The sequence below is a fragment of the Dipodomys merriami genome, unplaced genomic scaffold (assembly GCF_024711535.1).
Source record: "Dipodomys merriami isolate MVZ:Mamm:240054 unplaced genomic scaffold, mDipMer1.0.p SCAF_15, whole genome shotgun sequence".
NCBI lineage: Eukaryota > Metazoa > Chordata > Mammalia > Rodentia > Heteromyidae > Dipodomys > Dipodomys merriami.
The window spans coordinates 24415450-24432250 of NW_027202826.1; the positions used below are offsets into that span (position 1 = coordinate 24415450).

Here is a 16801-nt window from a genome sequence, read left to right on the forward strand (position 1 = left end):
TCACTGACTGTTTATTGCTTAAGTAGGACGGGTGTGCTTGGTGACCTGCTTCAGCATTAAAACTGGTATGAGACTTAGTGTTCCTCTCTTTGTTTCACTAATAAGCTTTTCCCATATTCTGGGCATTAAAATCCCTTCCTCTTTAGCCCAATTCCATTTGTTAAGCAGGGCCTGTATGAAAAGACCATTTTTTGAGCTCTGTAGGTGGAAATGATTGGTCCTGACAAACCTTTCTCACAGGCTATTAAAGCAGATCATAATTATTGAGGGCTTGTTGTGTAAGTTGTCTCCATAGCTCTCCCCCATAATGCTAAGGAATAATGTAGGTAACAGTTCAGGCTCTAGAAATGAAGATGGCTCTGTCTTTTCACAAACTGAACACAACATTGTTGCTACTTACTTGATTACAGCAGGTATGGGCCATTTTGGCAAGTATGAGCTCTTATCGTAGGTAATGGGTGGTTGTGGTAAGTATGGGCCATTACTGCAAAACGATTATCTTGGTTTCCGGTGGGTGAAGAAATACAGGTTTTCCGTACAGATCTATAGTGCTAACTTGTTCATGTAAAATAGGCGGATTTAGAGTATAATCTAGGCTGTAAGGATTGAAGAAGAAAATGCAAATGAAAGAAAGCATTGGGTTTTGCTTTGTCTTTTTATATATTGTTTTTGTATTTTCATATATTAAAAAATTACCTTTAAGTATTTGTACAAAAGGATTTTAATTCAACATGTCAGTTTATGAGTACAATGCATTTTGATCAATGTTATCTCTTCCATTCTCCCGGAAAGCCTTGAGAACAGTGGTTAATGTCATAAGATATTTTAATAAATAACAAGCAATGGAAGATGACCAGGAACAGTTTTCTATAAAATGAAGATAAATAAAAAACATCCATATATTTGATAATTTCATTATTAAACTAAGTTTACTTAGTGTGTAGCATGGCAAATTAATATTCTCATACATAATTGTTATAGTTTTCTTCTTGGTGTTGGTATCTAGCTAAAGATTGATAGGTACTAGAAAGAAAATTCAAGTCTTAAAAAGAGAGCAGAATATAATATTATTAAAGGCAGAGTTTAAGAATGCAGTTCCTTCCAGAATGTTATAATAGAAAACTCTTGAGCTTTGGAAGTCATATTTTAGTATCTTTGAAATAATGAGCAAATTCTTTCACCCTTTTATTCTATTGTGTTCATATTTTGTACAGTGAAGTAACTATCATGATTGTTGTGAGAAATGAATTCGATGTCAGGCAAATATTTGCTTCTCTTGGATATATACATTCAATTCTAATATTAGATTAAGATAGAGGCTTGTTTGTAGAAAAAAGTGGCAGAGGAAATGACAGTAGAAATTATTTTCTGGTGAGTTTTACAAATAACTATATTAAATTCAATGCTTTTTTGATGGACTTTTATGGAAAGTTAAAGACATGTTTGAAATCGAGTGAAAAAATATAACAAAATCTGGATGGATCTACTTTATTCTTCATAACTGTTTAGTTTTTTTCTCATAATTACAATTAGAGTATGTCTTCTTATGCTAGAAATTAAGAGTTCCTTAGTTAATGTTTCATAATTTTAGAGATATTTATTGAATATTTCTACATAAGTACTGGAAGTTCTTTTTTTTTTTTTTTTTGCTGAAAAGTGAGAGACAATCTTACACTGAAGTATGTTGCATTTTTTTAAAAAAAATTCTCTTTTTCTTTCCTTTTTCCTTTTTTTTTTTTTTGTTCGTCCTGGGCTTGAACTGTACTCTGGGCCTGGGTGTTGTCCCTCAGCTCTTCAGCTCAAGGTTAGCACTCTACCACTTGAGCCACAGCGCCACTTCTGGTTTTCTGGTGGTTTATTGAGATAAGAGTCATAGAATTTCATGCCTGGGCTGGCTTTGAACTACAATCCTCAGATCTTAACCTCCTGAATAGCTAGGATTATAGGCATGAACCATCAACGTCCAGCTTTTCTTTTTCCTTTATTTATTTATTTATTTATTTATTTATTTATTTGTAACTGACTAAAAGAATGCTAAAGTGGTCTGGTAACAAGAGTCACATGCAAAGGAAATTTCCTAAGACCATCTATCTGACTGATCTTTGCAGCAGAGATAATAATAGGAATCTTATTGCCAGTACCAATATCATTTGATAACTTGCTATGCACCAAACATTGTTTTGAATCCTTACATGTACAAAATAATTCATTCTTACATGAACTCAGTAAGGTATGTTTTAGTTTTGATTCTCCTGCTTATACAGGCAAAGAACTTCCAAAATTTGCTCAGTGCAAGGTGTTTTCTACGTAGCTACTATGCTTGGATCTGAACAGTCTTTTAGTTTTAGATCTCTCTCTTATTTAACTGCAAGGGTCAATTTTATCAGGCAACTTCAGGGCAATAGAAATTAAGCTTAATTGTGAGTTTTAGTTGTGATCTTTGTATTAAATAAAGCTACTATATGTCACATACTCAAGACAGAGTTCATTAGGAACCTGATATGTACATGACAAGAGTAGGAGAACATACAGTTAAATAATACAGGATCACATAAGATTGAGGGAGGAAAACATATAGGACTATGGATAGAAGAAGGTTTTAGGACCAAATTCGATATGGACTGAACATTGAAGAATGGCTAGCATTTGCATGTACAGAGAAAAGGATTAGAGTGTTTCCATCGGGGAAAATCGGAGTCAAGATTTATAATAACCATGGTGTGTTTGGCAAACTACTAGACTGGTGAGCTTATTTGACAAGTGTAGGCGGTGGCAAGCATATTCAGCTTGCAGTTTCTAAAGGAAAGAACGGGAGTGTGAAGATTAGTACAACAGGATGCTAAGGCGGATGTTTTGATTCAAGTACCATCTATGACAGATCTTACTTAGCTGATTCTTTTGTGTGATGGTGCTTGGAAACCTTCCCTTCTGCTAACAATAGCTGGGAATCACTCATCAAGGAGTTCTCTTCATGGGAAATTCCATTCTATTCCTGTGTATGGCATAACCCTTTCTTACTCTCCAGAAGGCCAGGACTGGTTCTAGCTTGCTTCTTTCGGGAAATCTCAGCCTACCCCCCCCCCCCCCCCACACACACCATATGGAGTAGAGTAGTTCACATCTGCTTTAGGGAAAATGTATGCATCCTATTCAACATCTAGGGACTGTTGATTAGGTTTATATGGAACACTGGTCTAATCAGTATTTCTCACTCGAATTCTAATCAATAAGTTTTGTTCTCAGTCTACCTGAGACCAGTCAATTCTGGGACATTGAAAAAGTTCAGTTTTGGACTATAAGGTTAAGTTGGCTAGGGTGCTATCAACAGTGCCATAAATCCTAGTGGAAGAGACAGCTGGCTTAACTAACTGTTGGGATAGTCAAATCTTGCAGTGGGCAGTCTTTTACAGGTGTGTGTGTGTGTGTGTGTGTGTGTGTGTGTGTGTGTGTGTATGGTATGATGAATTCAGATATGGATATATTGACTTTCAAGGAAAATTGGAACAATCACATATCTTCCATACTTCGTACATGTTTAATCAATGTTTTATGATGGAGAGCTGAATAAAATGTGAATCCAGAGCATATGTCAGGAGCCAGAGAGAGTGTTAAGAGGACACTGTTAGGGTAGAATGATTGTTGAAGGCTGGAGAAAGGAAGTTACAGAAAAAGAAGAGCCTCAGGTGTCAGAGAAAGGGAGGAGGAAGTTAAGTTACTAAAAGTGAGAGTGCGGTTGTCATCCAGGCGTCCCAGAAAGAAAAAGGACCCCGTGTCAGAGGTAACAATATGAAAAGCGACAAAGAAATAATCTTATAAATGTGTTAGAAACAATCACCTGAAAGAAAAAATATTTGAATACATATCTTAGGGTTCGTTTGCCTAACATCAACTTATCTGACCTTTTCTGCTTGACTCAGACATATACTAGTTATTGCAAATAAGGGAAACCATGGGACCTAAGTTTCTTTGGGCCTGGCTTACTTCACTTAATATAATTTGGCAGGTGGGGGGAGGATTGGGGGGGAGGATGGGAAGGGATGGGAAGGGGAAACAAAGGAGGAGGCTACAATGCTTGATAAGAAATGTACTCATTATCTTGCCCATGTAATTGTAACCCCTCTGTACAGTGTTTTCACAATTTAAAAAAAAGGAAAGAAAAGCGACATTTCCTGCTGGCTATGCAATCAGCAGAACTTCTTTGTTCTAATCTTGTTTCTGTTTCACAGAAATGGTTGTGAAGATGTTACAATCTGAAAAACAGCAGGGAATGCTTCAAACTAACAAACTAAAGTAGATTTTCGGTCATTTCCTGAAGGGGCTTGACCATTACATTTTGACTCTACTTTTAAATACTCACGTGTTTGTTTATGTCCTCAGGTGTGATAAGTATTCTCAGCAACCTCATAGTTCTGGGTATATTCATTAAGTACAAGGAACTTCAGACTCCCACAAACGCAATTATCATTAACCTGGCTCTGACGGACATAGGGGTGAGCAGCATAGGCTACCCGATGTCTGCTGCTTCAGATCTGTATGGAAGATGGAAATTTGGATATGCAGGCTGTCAGGTATCACAGATCTTTGGAATAAAGCAAGAATCAAGTAGATCCAGTAGATGTAAATTTAAATCTCTTAAAAATCTCAAGAATTTAGATTAAATAAGATACTGTGGGATATGGTATTTCTTTCTTTCTTTCTTTCTTTTTTTTCTTTTTGTTGGTCGAGGAGCTTGAACTCTGGGCCCTGGGGCTGTCTCTCAGCTCTTCATCTCAAGGCTAGCACTTTATCACTTCAGCCACAGTGCCACTTCCAGTTTTCTGGGGGTTTATTGGAGATAAGAGTCTCATGGACTTTCCTGCCTGGGCTGGCTTTGAACCACTATCCTCAGATCTCAGCTTCCTGAGTAGCTAGGATTATAGGTGTGAGCCACCAGCACCTGGTGCAGGATATGCTATTTCTAAAACAATTTTTTAAAAAAAGAAAGGACTGAGGATATATTCTTTAAGACATCTTTAAATCACTAAAAAGCTCTCCAAATACTAACCAAACTTAACATCCAACTAAAGAGTGACAGTCTGTATAGCTATATGAAAATCTGTATATACAAATTAAAAAAGAAATACCTACTTTCATTTGAAATAATGTATTTCATGAGGCTGGGAATGTGGCTTACTGGTAGAGTGCTTGCTTAGTATGCATGAAGCCCTGGGTTCCATTCCTTAGTATCACATAAACAGAAAAAGCTGGAAGTGGTGCTGTGGATCAAGTGGTAGAGGGCTAGCCTTGAGTTAAAGAAGCTAAGGGACATTGCCCAGACCCTGAGTTCAAGTCCTAGGGCTGGCAAAAAATAAATAAATAATAACTAAATAAATATTTCATGATAGTCATTGTACCTAAGGAATCTAATTATGGTATAACATTAATTTTCCTTATAAAAGTCCTTTACAAAAATCGGTACTAATAATATTTAGTATTATTTCTACTGATAATGAGATGAATATTAATTTATTTTAGTAAGTATGTTCAACTTTGGCTTAACTTTTTAAGCAATTTATTATTATAAATCATAAAATTATAGAGAATCAAGTAAGAATAACAGAATACTAGGAGCCCACATATATTTTGAACAATGTTGTCAAATTTCAATGGTTTTCAATCTGTGTTTCAGACTATTTTCATTCTTTTTTTTTTTTTTTTTTTTTTTGTCGGTCGTGGGGCTTGAACTCTGGGCCTGGGCGCTGTCCCTCAGCTCTTCCGCTCAAGGCGAGCGCTCTACCACTTGAGCCACAGCGCCACTTCCGGTTTTCTGGTGGTTTATTGGAGATAGGAGTCTCACGGTCTCTCCTGCCCGGGCTGGCTTTGAACCGCGATCCTCAGATCTCAGCCTCCTGAGTAGCTAGGATTACAGGCATGAGCCACCAGCGCCCGGCACTATTTTTATTCTTAAACATACCAAACTTGAGAGCTACTGTGGAAAGCCATGACTTACCTTCCCTATCTTATTATTTTTCTCTCCCATGAGTGTTTTTCCAGCTACATAGTTTTGTGTACATAAATCAGATGCTATTTTAAATTTTGTATCACTGTCAGATTGCTGGTGATATGCAAAATTTGCTATAATTGTTCAATAGTGTTTTTGATATTTATCTATTTTAATGGATGTGGTTGTGTCATTAATTAGACTGCTATGTGATTTTCTGTTGTATAAATATAGCCCTACATACCTTGTTATTTTCACATTATTAAGCATTTAAAGAAAGCTTCAGTAAATTTCTATACATGTCTCCATTACTAACTTAGACATATCACTAACTAGACATATCACTCAGAAAAGCAAAGTTTGGCTTGTACAAAATTTTTTATCTTCAACCTCATTAGTTATGGTTAGATTACTTTCCAAAATGGTTATCCTGATAATGAAAACCTCTTCAAATCTTGGGATTGTCAGACTTTTAAATTTTCATTATTTCTGTGAATGTTAGATGATTTAAAAAATTGTTTTTCTTTGAATAATTATTGTGGTCGTTGGTTGTATATTTTACATACTAAAAATTTATATTAAACTAAACTTTCATATTACATGGACTTGGGTGAACAGATTATACATTGTTGACCATTTTCTATTGAATTTACCCTGGCCTTTTTCTGAATATTAAACTTTTGCTTTGCATTTTACATTACTGTATGGCATATTGTGTGTTTTGTTGATATAATAACCTATAAGAAGTTTCACCTTATGTCTCAAAATTTTAAAAATTAAAAAAATTTCAAAACACTTTCTAGAAATGCCTTTGTAAAATCAGTTATGGAAGGTATATCTTGAAACATTATAAAAGCATTCTGTGTATTTGTAATAATGATGAGACAAATGATGAGACAAACTTTAAATGTTTTTCTGGGAGGGTATTTTGGAATGGTGAATTCTCTTCAATTTTGGTTTTTCAGATTTATGCTGGATTGAACATCTTTTTCGGAATGGCAAGCATTGGCTTACTCACAGTTGTAGCCATAGATCGATACCTGACCATCTGTCATCCTGACATAGGTAAGAGCAAGTTCCTCAGCTGTTCAGGGAGGAGATTGAATGCCCAACTGGCATCCATCAGACATTCATTTTAAACCAAATTATGTTCTGGTTTGTAACCATCATCAACCTTATTTCTCTCTAGTAATCCTTGTTCAAAAGTTTGAGCGAAGAGGGCAGGTGGGGAGGGGAAGTTCCAGGGTCTTCCCAGTATTGTTTAAAACAAATCCCAAATTTTATAAGTCTTTCAGGCTCTGCAGGACTGGTTTTGCTACCTGCCCACCTTTGGCTAGGAACACTATCTCCTGACATATTGGCCAACTTCCTTCCCACTTTGGCACTTTTATAAATGCTGTTTTCCTTGGCCTGGAAATCTCTTCTCCTGGCTTATATTCTGATATGTCCGTTTTGTTACTCAGGTTTTAACTTCAATGTCTTAATTTACAGAATGTGAATTCCTATAGACAGGCCTTGTGTAGATGAAAGTAGCCTGTAAAGAATCCACCAGATAGAAGTTTTGAATCATCCATGGAAGCAAAGTGAGTCCTTACCACTGCGAATGATGCTAATGTTTCCTACTCTTGATGACAGGAAGAGGCATGACCACCAGGACTTACGTCACCATGATTCTGGGGGCCTGGATCAATGGTCTGTTCTGGGCTTTGATGCCCATCATAGGATGGGCCAGTTATGCTCCAGATCCTACCGGGGCTACCTGTACCATAAACTGGAGGAAAAATGATGCGTAAGAGATATGTTTATACTTTATAATCAAAGGCTCACTCTTGAGATAGAGGCTCAGCTGTGCTTTCCTTGATAGTGATTGAGGCAGGGGATAAAATATAATGCTAGTGAATGATGCTTGTTTGCAAGTACAGGCCATCCAAGTTCTTTCCTCTCTTCTTATGTCTTCTCCTAAGGCAGCATTGGGTGGTACCCACCAGCCTTTCAATATGTAAGGGTATCTGAGTTAGGATCCCGAGTAGAAAAAGAAAGCCAGTGAAGATGGACAGCAGTCAGCTATAGGAAAGCCCAGACTGCTTCTACTATCTTTGCAAGATGATCTGATGTTCAAGCATTTTTTTAAGAGTTTTGCAGCCAAAGTCACTTTAGGAATTTTCCTGTGAGTTAGTGATGTTCTTTTATTTTTTCCTCCCTGAGGAAAATAGGAAATGATTCAAAAAAAGAATTTAAAAACTGAATCTCAAGTTATATCTGTCAATAGTCCAAAAACATAATTTAGACTTTATAAATCAGATTGGCTCTATCTATTTCACTCTGTCATTGTAAAGAGATCCATAGACAGTATGTAAATGAATGCATATGGTTACGTTCCAATAAAACTTTATTTATAAAGATAGCTAGCTGCCTGGCTGGAATTGACCCAAGGTTCATGTTTTGTCACCCCCTGCTCTAAGTGAAAGATCAAATCTATTTTCTAGGGGCTGGGAATGTGGCTTAGTGATAAAGTGCTTGTCTAGCATGCATGAAACCCTGGGCTCGATTTCTGAGCACCACATAAACAGAAAAAAAAACAAAAACTAGAAGTGGTGTTATGGCTCAAGTGGTAGAATGTTAGCCTTGAGCAAAAAGAAGCTGAGGGACAGTGCTCAGGCCCTGACTTCAAGCCCCAGGACTGGAAAAAAAACCACCCCAAAACAAATATATTTTCTAAACTAACAAATACAATGCTTGTTAATATTTCTAATAATTATGTCTTCTCTCCACTCCCCCAGTTAGGACATTAAATGAGTCATCACAATTGTCTTTTCTTATTTCCAGATCTTTCGTGTCATACACCATGACAGTTATTGTGATAAATTTTATTGTGCCCTTGACAGTGATGTTTTACTGCTATTATCACGTGACCCAATCCATTAAATACCATGCTACTAGTAAATGCACTGTGATCCTCAGTGGAGACTGGTCAGATCAGGTAGATGTAACAAAGGTAAGAAAATAAAAAATTCTCTGAAAAGTTTTCACACCTATGTAATTAAATGAATTCCATGTGTGACCCAGTCTCCTTTCCCCATCTCTAATTTTTCCACTCCCCAGCTCTTTCTATTTTTACTCCTCTGTTTTCAAATGATATGCACATCTGCCCTTCGAATATTTCTGGTGTGCTGCCATCCCTGAAATATGTACTATAGAAGAGAAGGCTACCAGCCTGCTCATCTCTTTTCTTCCCCTTTTTCTCTCTTCATCCTGGCAGTGCATTAGCAATAAATAGTCAGATGAAAATTTCATTCCAACACACTTTCGGTTGGAGCCTCTCATTCCTTAGTCATCTCTCGGTTGTTCTCTCTCAGACCACTGCTCAGAAATCTGACCTCCCCAGCCTCTTTTTACCCGCTATGAATGCTTTTCATCCCCTTCCCTCTCAGATCACCAGTTTTCTGGATTGCTTGTCTTCCTTTTGTCTTTTTGATTTATTCCAGCTGTTGGGTGGAACACACTCTCTAGTATAGATTCCCGAGATGACAAGGAATTTTTGTTTTTACTAGCATAATCGTCTGTCTGGAATTCTAGGTACCATAGTAACATTCAAGGAACTTCTAAGATACTGCTTATATATGTAGTTGCAAAGGCTCTTGGCATTCTGGTGACTGAGCCTTTGTTCTGATCTGTGAATTCTCTCCATAAGCATACAGGATCTTCTCTCTGTCTTCAGTAATCTAAATCTCACACTGATATGCTTTTGTGTGGCTCTTCATTGGTCCAATGTGGAAAGTGGTCTTCCCTTTCTGGCTGACTCTTGGTTTGCAAATTTCAGCCTTTCTTCTGTGTTGGGTTCTATGTGTACTCTACATTCAGAGCTACCTTCAGTTCCCAGATACCTGTAGTTCTGTAGAATGGATTCATCTGTATCTGGGTTTCTCTCATTCTTGGCTCTTTTGAACATTTTCTTGTGGAATTTTTCTGGTACTGAGGCTAATTGGAGTGTGTGTGCATGTGTGTATGTAGGACATTCATAGCTGGGTGCTGTTCCTGAGCATTTGTGCTCAACTTTAACACTCTACTTCTTGAGCCAGAGCTCCACTTAATAGGCTTTTTTGGAGATAAGAGTCTCACACACTTTCCTGTCCAGGCTGGCTTTGAACTATGGTCCTTAGATCTCAGCCTCCTAAGTAGCTAGGATTCCAGGTGTGGGTCAGCAGTGCTCAGCTATTGTTTTTATTTTTTTAAATGGCAATTGGACACTTATTCAATGGTTACTGTTTCTATTAACAAAACAAACTATTTTGCAACTCTAGTTCTCTGTCCTTAAATGTTTCTATCCTTTTTAAGGTCTTTTAATGTAGTGGTCGATGTGGAAGGAACAATGTCAAGTAATAATTTTTCCACTGAAGATGCAAAAAAAGCACCTTTACAAAATTATCTGCACTGTACATAAATATATTCAACTCAAATGACTTGTGTTAGAATCCATTGATTATAAAACTGTTTGTGGAAGATTAGGAAGATAAGATGAAGAGAGATAGGTAGATAGAGAGATAGGTAGACAGAGATGGTAGATGATGGATAAATGCCAGCAGTTCAAAGCACAATTACTCGAAGTGGGTTTGAGTGGGTTTTCATCTGTCTTTCATTAAAGCTATCTTTCATACTCTCCTATAGCACACAGAAAGAAAAGGGAACATTCTTTCCACATATATAGCATTCTTAAAAGCAGCATCTTTGTGCTATTCAACATAGTCATTTGCCAGGCTCTTGTCACAGATTATTTCAGGCATGTAAACAAAGAATACTGATGCTGAAATCCCAGCTACTTCCTTTATACCATCAACAGTATCAACTCATTCATCGAGGTAGATGTTTCACACAATTTTAGGTACATTAATTATGTATGTATTGTACATGTTGGACTTAGTGATATCAATTTATTTTTCCAGATGTCCGTGGTAATGATCTTGATGTTTCTGGTGGCGTGGTCCCCTTATTCCATTGTGTGCTTATGGGCTTCCTTTGGGGACCCAAAAGAGATTCCTCCCCCAATGGCAATCATAGCTCCACTGTTTGCAAAATCTTCAACGTTCTACAACCCCTGTATTTATGTGGTTGCAAATAAAAAGTAAGTAATGCAAGCCTGGTGCTAGTGGCTCATACCTATAATCTTCATTAGTCTGCAGGCTGATATCTGAGGATTGAGGTTTGAAGCCAGTTGGGGCAGAAAAGTCCATGAGATTCTTGTCTGCAATGAGCCAGTAAAAAGTTGGAAGTAGAGATGTGGCTCAATTGGTAAAGCATCAGCTTTGAGTGAGAAAGCCAAAGGAGAGCAAGAGGCCCTAATTTCTAGGCCCAGTATATACATACACATATTCTCTCTCTCTCTTTCTCTCTCTCTGTCACACACACACACGTGCACGCACACGTGCACAGACACACACACACACACCACAGTAAGTTAAAACAGAAAGAATGTCGTATAGGCAGTAGATAATGTTCTAAGACTTTTCTAGAGGTGACAGAAACTCATTTCTGCCTAATGCACTGTCACTTGACTTATGCAACCAGAGAAGCATCTGGGATCTTAAGTATTCAGCGCTCCAGCTTGGTGACAGACTCTTTTCACATAGTGACCAAGATGACTTTGGCCAACTCAAGACCCAAGTTCTGCCATCTATTCTTCCAAAGATGAGCTTCATTTCAGATGGCTTTCTTTTTTTTTTTTTTTTTTTTTTCAGATAAGGGGTAGTTTTATTCAGTAGACCTGCTTGGACCAGGCAAGGGTGGCACTCCACGTGGCTGGGAAAGGCCTGGGAATGAGAGAGAGCTGGGAAGAGAGGAAAGAGAGAGAAAAGAGCAGAGAGAGGGGTAAGAACAGTAGCACTCACGTGGTATTCAGGTAAGGGGTAGACCTGCTGGGACCAGGCAAGGTTGGCACTCCACGTGGCTGGGAAAGAGAGAGAGCAAGAGAGCAAGAAAAGAGCAGCAAGAGCTAGAAACGAACAGAGAGAGAAAAAAAGGGAGAGTCTGGGCCTGGGCTAGCCCTTATGTAGGGTATGGGTGGGGAAAGGTGTGGCCACATCAAATTCAGATGTGACCTCAGCAGATGCAGATGTGACCTCTTCCAGGTGTCCCAGTTGCCTAGGTAATGCAGGTACTGGGTGGAGACTTTGCTGCGAGGAGGGTGGAGTCTGCTGGCCATCCAGGAGCGGACCTTACATTCCAGCCTTTTAATAATCATGAAATAGGGCGAGGATTCTCTCTGGCTACTTCCTGCTGACAAGGGGCGTCGACAATAGGGGTAAAAGGCTGGAATTTGGTCTCCTCCCAGAGAAGGCGGTGAACAGCAGCTGTCCCTTGGTTGCGTGAGTCCTTAGATGAAATCTGGAGAAGTCTCATGAGCATTGAGGGGCTGGAAAAAAAAATACTAGAGAGCAAATAAATGGCAAGAGGAAGGACTTGGGGCTGAAAATGTTGGTAGAAATGTCCCTAGTTACTTCTGATATCTGGCGACTAGGTAGAGAAGTCAGGTGACAAAGGCAAGAATATAAATTCCTGTTCAGTTAATAGGTAGACAGGTATAGACATTGGCTGGATAGGCTTCTTACTTCTACTGACCTCCCGGCTCAGGTTAATTTTGAAAGGGCAGGCACAAAGTAGCTGATGTGACATCATCTCCTCTTACTCCTTTCCACGTTCCCTTGTTCCCTAGACTGGCTGAATCTAGGTGCTCGTTGCTGGGATGGCTTGTCCTAGTTGGTATTCAAGATTTGAACTCAAGGCCTGGGCACTGTCCCTGAGCGCTTCCGCTCAAGGCTAGCACTGAACCACTTTGAATTATAGTACCACTAGTATTTAAGGAGGTTTGAACTCAAGGCCTGGGCACTGTCCCTGAGCACTTCTGCTCAAGGCTAGCACTCTACCACACTGAGTTATAGTACCACTTGCAGAGTTTAGCTGGGAGACGGAGTCTTAGGGATTTTTTAGCCCGAGCTGGCTTTGAACTGAAATCTTTGCCACAAAAGCCCTTTATTATTTCCAATTAAAGCAACAAGGAGATCAAGTAGAATAAGTAGAGCTTACCTGGTTCTTATCAAGAATTGCCAACAAATATTCTGAAATGACAAAACTCATTAGATGTGATGAAAATTTTAGCATAGATATGCCCAGTATTTTAGAACCATGTAGTCAGTAGTAGAATACACAACACAAAACAAAAAAGGCAAAACTCAAAACCTAAAATTTAGACATCTTTGCTAACAAAGCACATCAGATGGTTGGGCCTCAGTTACTAGGGCCTGTGAAAAGAGCAACTTGTTAGCAAGGCACCTTAGAATAGATGGAGTAGTAAACTTAGTGGAAGGTTAAGGGTCAGATGGGGCCAAACCCTTAACCCACCACGTGGCCAAGATGGCGAATTCAAGATGGCGAATTTCTGAAAGAATGCAAAGAAAGCCTGAATAGATTAAGCCTACATTGGCTAGCCTTTGAGAGGGAACCTAGAGGGGGGTCCCTGGGACCCAGCCTGCGTCGCACTCTTCAAGGCACAAGCCAAAAAGTTGTAGAAAAAAAGGGTAGAAAGTTGCCCATGAATGGCAGAGAGAGAGCAAAAAGCCTGAAATTAAACTTCTGACCATTTACCATTGCAGTAGCAAAAACTGTGCTTCTGAGAATGGCATAAAAATGAGTCTCTCTGGCTTTCCAGGGAGCGCGGGAGACATTTCAAAGGGGTTTCACGGCTCAGGCGTGATTCGTAGCACCCCATTAAATGAGTAGGAGAGTCAGTCTGGTGAGTGAAGGAGAGCTGACCAGGCAGAAGCGGCGTCCCGACTTCCCCCAGAGCCCTCTAGAGAGAAATGGCCAAGCCCCCAAAGCCAAGCGTCCTCGGCTTCAGAGGTGACCGCCTTTCAGCTAAAGGCCGTAGGAGCTCTCTGGCGTGGCGCCACGTCTGGACAGAGACAGTGACAGAGAGCCGTAGAGTAGTTTCACTCACCAGAGTAGAGAAGTGTGGACGTGGATGCGAAGGCAGCAATGGTATCGATGCGTTGATTCCGCCGCAGACAGACTGGTTCGCAAAAGGCCGTCAGAACTGCGGGTATTCCTCAGAGCAAAAAGGGAAGAACAAAAAAAAAAAAAAAGAAAAACTAGGGAAAAAAAAAAAACCAGAGAAATCCCAGCTATCCTGACTTTAAGCCTTTATCCGAGGCACGGCACCATTTATGTTAGGTTTTTAAAAAGAGGTAGCCGAGTAAGAACAGCACCAGCACGCACGTGGTATTCAGATAAGGGGTAGGTTTATTCAGTAGACCTGCTTGGACCAGGCAAGGGTGGCACTCCACGTGGCTGGGAAAGGCCTGGGAATGAGAGAGAGCTGGGAAGAGAGGAAAGAGAGAGAAAAGAGCAGAGAGAGGGGTCAGAACAGTAGCACTCACGTGGTATTCAGGTAAGGGGTAGACCTGCTGGGACCAGGCAAGGTTGGCACTCCATGTGGCTGGGAAAGAGAGAGAGCAAGAGAGCAAGAAAAGAGCAGCAAGAGCTAGAAACGAACAGAGAGAGAAAAAAAGGGTCAGATGGCTTTCTGGCAGTAAGAATCATGTTGGTAATTGATGAGCTTGGTTCAAATGTTTCTCCCATTCCAGAAAAAGAATGATTCTCTGAACAAGAAAATGTTAAGCTGTCATCCTTTATAGCATAATTATGTATTTACTGAATAGAAGACATAGTCAAATGCAAGAGAAAAATCGAGAGTTAAGATAAAGTCTTAACTTCAGGATGATAGAAAAATTTGCTCCCCTTCCTCCATCTTTCTTAAGACTATCACCCAAAAAGTTCCCTTTCTGTCTCTTCAGTGAAATGTGGATTTCCTCTTATTGCTGGAAAATGAACCAATTGGCTACACTTAAATATCTGGCACAACATCTCACGTGGGATCAGCTTATTTGATCCCAGAATGTCAATGCTGCTCTATTAAATATATGCATCTGTGCATCCAATGTACATATTTGGGAAAGGTAGCCATAGCTGTAGGCATGTGAAATAGTATAAAAATTTTAAAGTAAGATACAAGTCTGGTGGTGTATGCCTGTCATACATCACTTGTGAGGCAGAGACAGGAGGATCATGAGCTTGAGGACAGACTGTGCTACATAGTATGACCCTGTCTCAAAAACAAAACAATTGTTTACAAACAAACATACCAAAAACCTACATAAAATCAAAACAAAAATTTAAGACCAAACAGACCAATACAAAATGAGGAACAGATGCATTTTAATCTCAGTGCTTTTTGGAAAGCTCAGTTTTTTCAAGCGGTCTCAAAATAAACTAACCTTTGCTCAGAACAGATACATAAAATGTACATCCTTCCATCCATATGAATAACTCACTGCACTTGACATTTGAAATGTGCTGTAAACATGTATGGTGGTTGATTTTTATTAAATGTCTTCAATACTTATAATCAGTGGTGCAAAATTGGTCCCTAATTGTACCATATGCCCTATGAATTTATAAAGGTTCTCGATAGTTGATGATAGAGTTGGAGGCTGGGATTGATTTGTTGCAGGAGTCACACCTTTGCTTAAAAAATTGCTTAAATGGGGGGGAGGGGGGAGGCTGGGAAGGGATGTGAAGGGTAAACAAAGGAGGAGGCTGCAATGCTTGGTAAGAAATGTACGCATTATCCTGCCCATGTAATTGTAACTCCTCTGTACAGTATGTTCACAAATAAAATAAAATAAAATTTTAAAAAATGCTTAAATGTTCTGTCATTATAGAATGATGTTAGGTTTTCCATTTGTTTATTGTAGGTTTCGGAGGGCAATGTTAGCCATGTTAAAATGCCAGACTCACCAAGCAATGCCTGTGACAAGTATTTTACCAATGGATGTGTCTCAAAACCCACTGGCTTCTGGAAGAATCTGAAAGAAGTGAAAAGCACCATCAAATCATTTTGTCTATGGCTTTTGTTTGTGTTGTCAGTGGTGGGCTTGAACTCAGGGCCTATGCACTGTCCCTGAGCGCTTTTGCTCAAGGCTAGCACCCTACCACTTGAGCCACAGCTCCATTCCAGCTTTTTGGTAGTTCATTGGAGATAAGAGTCTCATGGACTTTCTTACCCAGGCTGGCTTGAAACTGCAGTTCCAAGATCTCAGCCTTCTGAGTAGCTAGGATTATAGGCCTGAGCCAATGGTGCCCAACCATTCTGTAATTTTAACTACAATTTTTCTGCATATGTATTTCCATATTTGCCACTAGAAAGTTGAGCCAGACTGGGAAGTTTTGTGCAATTTTTTAAATTCATCTTTCACACAGAGACTCATTCTGTCTAGCACATTGTAGGTACTCAATAAATATATGTTGAGTTGAATGGATTTTTAGTCATAAAGTCATGATTTAAAAAGGTTATTGAATATAGTATAACAAACTATTTTCTTCAGAGGAGATTATTCTGTTTGAGCTTTTCTCCAGATTAGTGTTACTGGATGCAAATATAAAATCGATGTTACATTGCTGGCATACTATAGGAAAAGACAATTAATTTATACCGCACCGAGTTTGTGTAAGTACACTGTTTGCCTTGCCCTCCTGCTCATAGTGTTGTATCATTGTAATTTTTTTTTCTGTCAGTCTTGGGGCTTGATTCTGGGCCTGGGTGCTGTCCCTTAGCTCTTCAGCTCAAGGCTAGCACTCTACCACTTGAGCCACAGCACCACTTCCAGCTTTTTATCTTTTTGCTTATGTGGTGCTGAGGAATCGAACCCAGGGCCTAATGCATGTAAGGCAAGCGCTCTACCACTGAGCCACCTTCCCAGCCCAAACCTCTAC

General features: G+C 39.3%; 1 protein-coding gene across 2 annotated transcripts; it reads left to right on the forward strand.

Moving 5' to 3' along the window:
* The first annotated feature begins 307 nt into the window (after nucleotides 1-307).
* Rrh (retinal pigment epithelium-derived rhodopsin homolog) lies at nucleotides 308-15923 on the forward strand. Of its 2 annotated transcripts, XM_070022037.1 has the most exons (7): nucleotides 308-413; nucleotides 4378-4568; nucleotides 6946-7045; nucleotides 7616-7769; nucleotides 8807-8975; nucleotides 10921-11099; nucleotides 15784-15923. In XM_070022037.1, exons 1-7 carry the CDS (start codon nucleotides 308-310, stop codon nucleotides 15896-15898), a joined length of 1014 nt encoding a protein of 337 aa, XP_069878138.1. In that variant the 3' UTR covers nucleotides 15899-15923. The 2 variants fall into 2 exon arrangements, with proteins under 2 accessions (XP_069878138.1, XP_069878139.1); XM_070022038.1 differs by lacking the exons at nucleotides 4378-4568; nucleotides 6946-7045.
* The last annotated feature ends 878 nt before the right edge of the window (nucleotides 15924-16801 follow it).

Coding starts and splice junctions, on each gene's coding strand:
- Rrh (XM_070022037.1), top strand. CDS start 308: ATGCTAAGGAATAATGTAGGTAACAGTTCAGGCTCTAGAAATGAAGAT. Junction 414..4,377: donor TACTTACTTGATTACAGCAG/GTATGGGCCATT, acceptor TTATGTCCTCAG/GTGTGATAAGTATTCTCAGC. Junction 11,100..15,783: donor TATGTGGTTGCAAATAAAAA/GTAAGTAATGCA, acceptor TGTTTATTGTAG/GTTTCGGAGGGCAATGTTAG.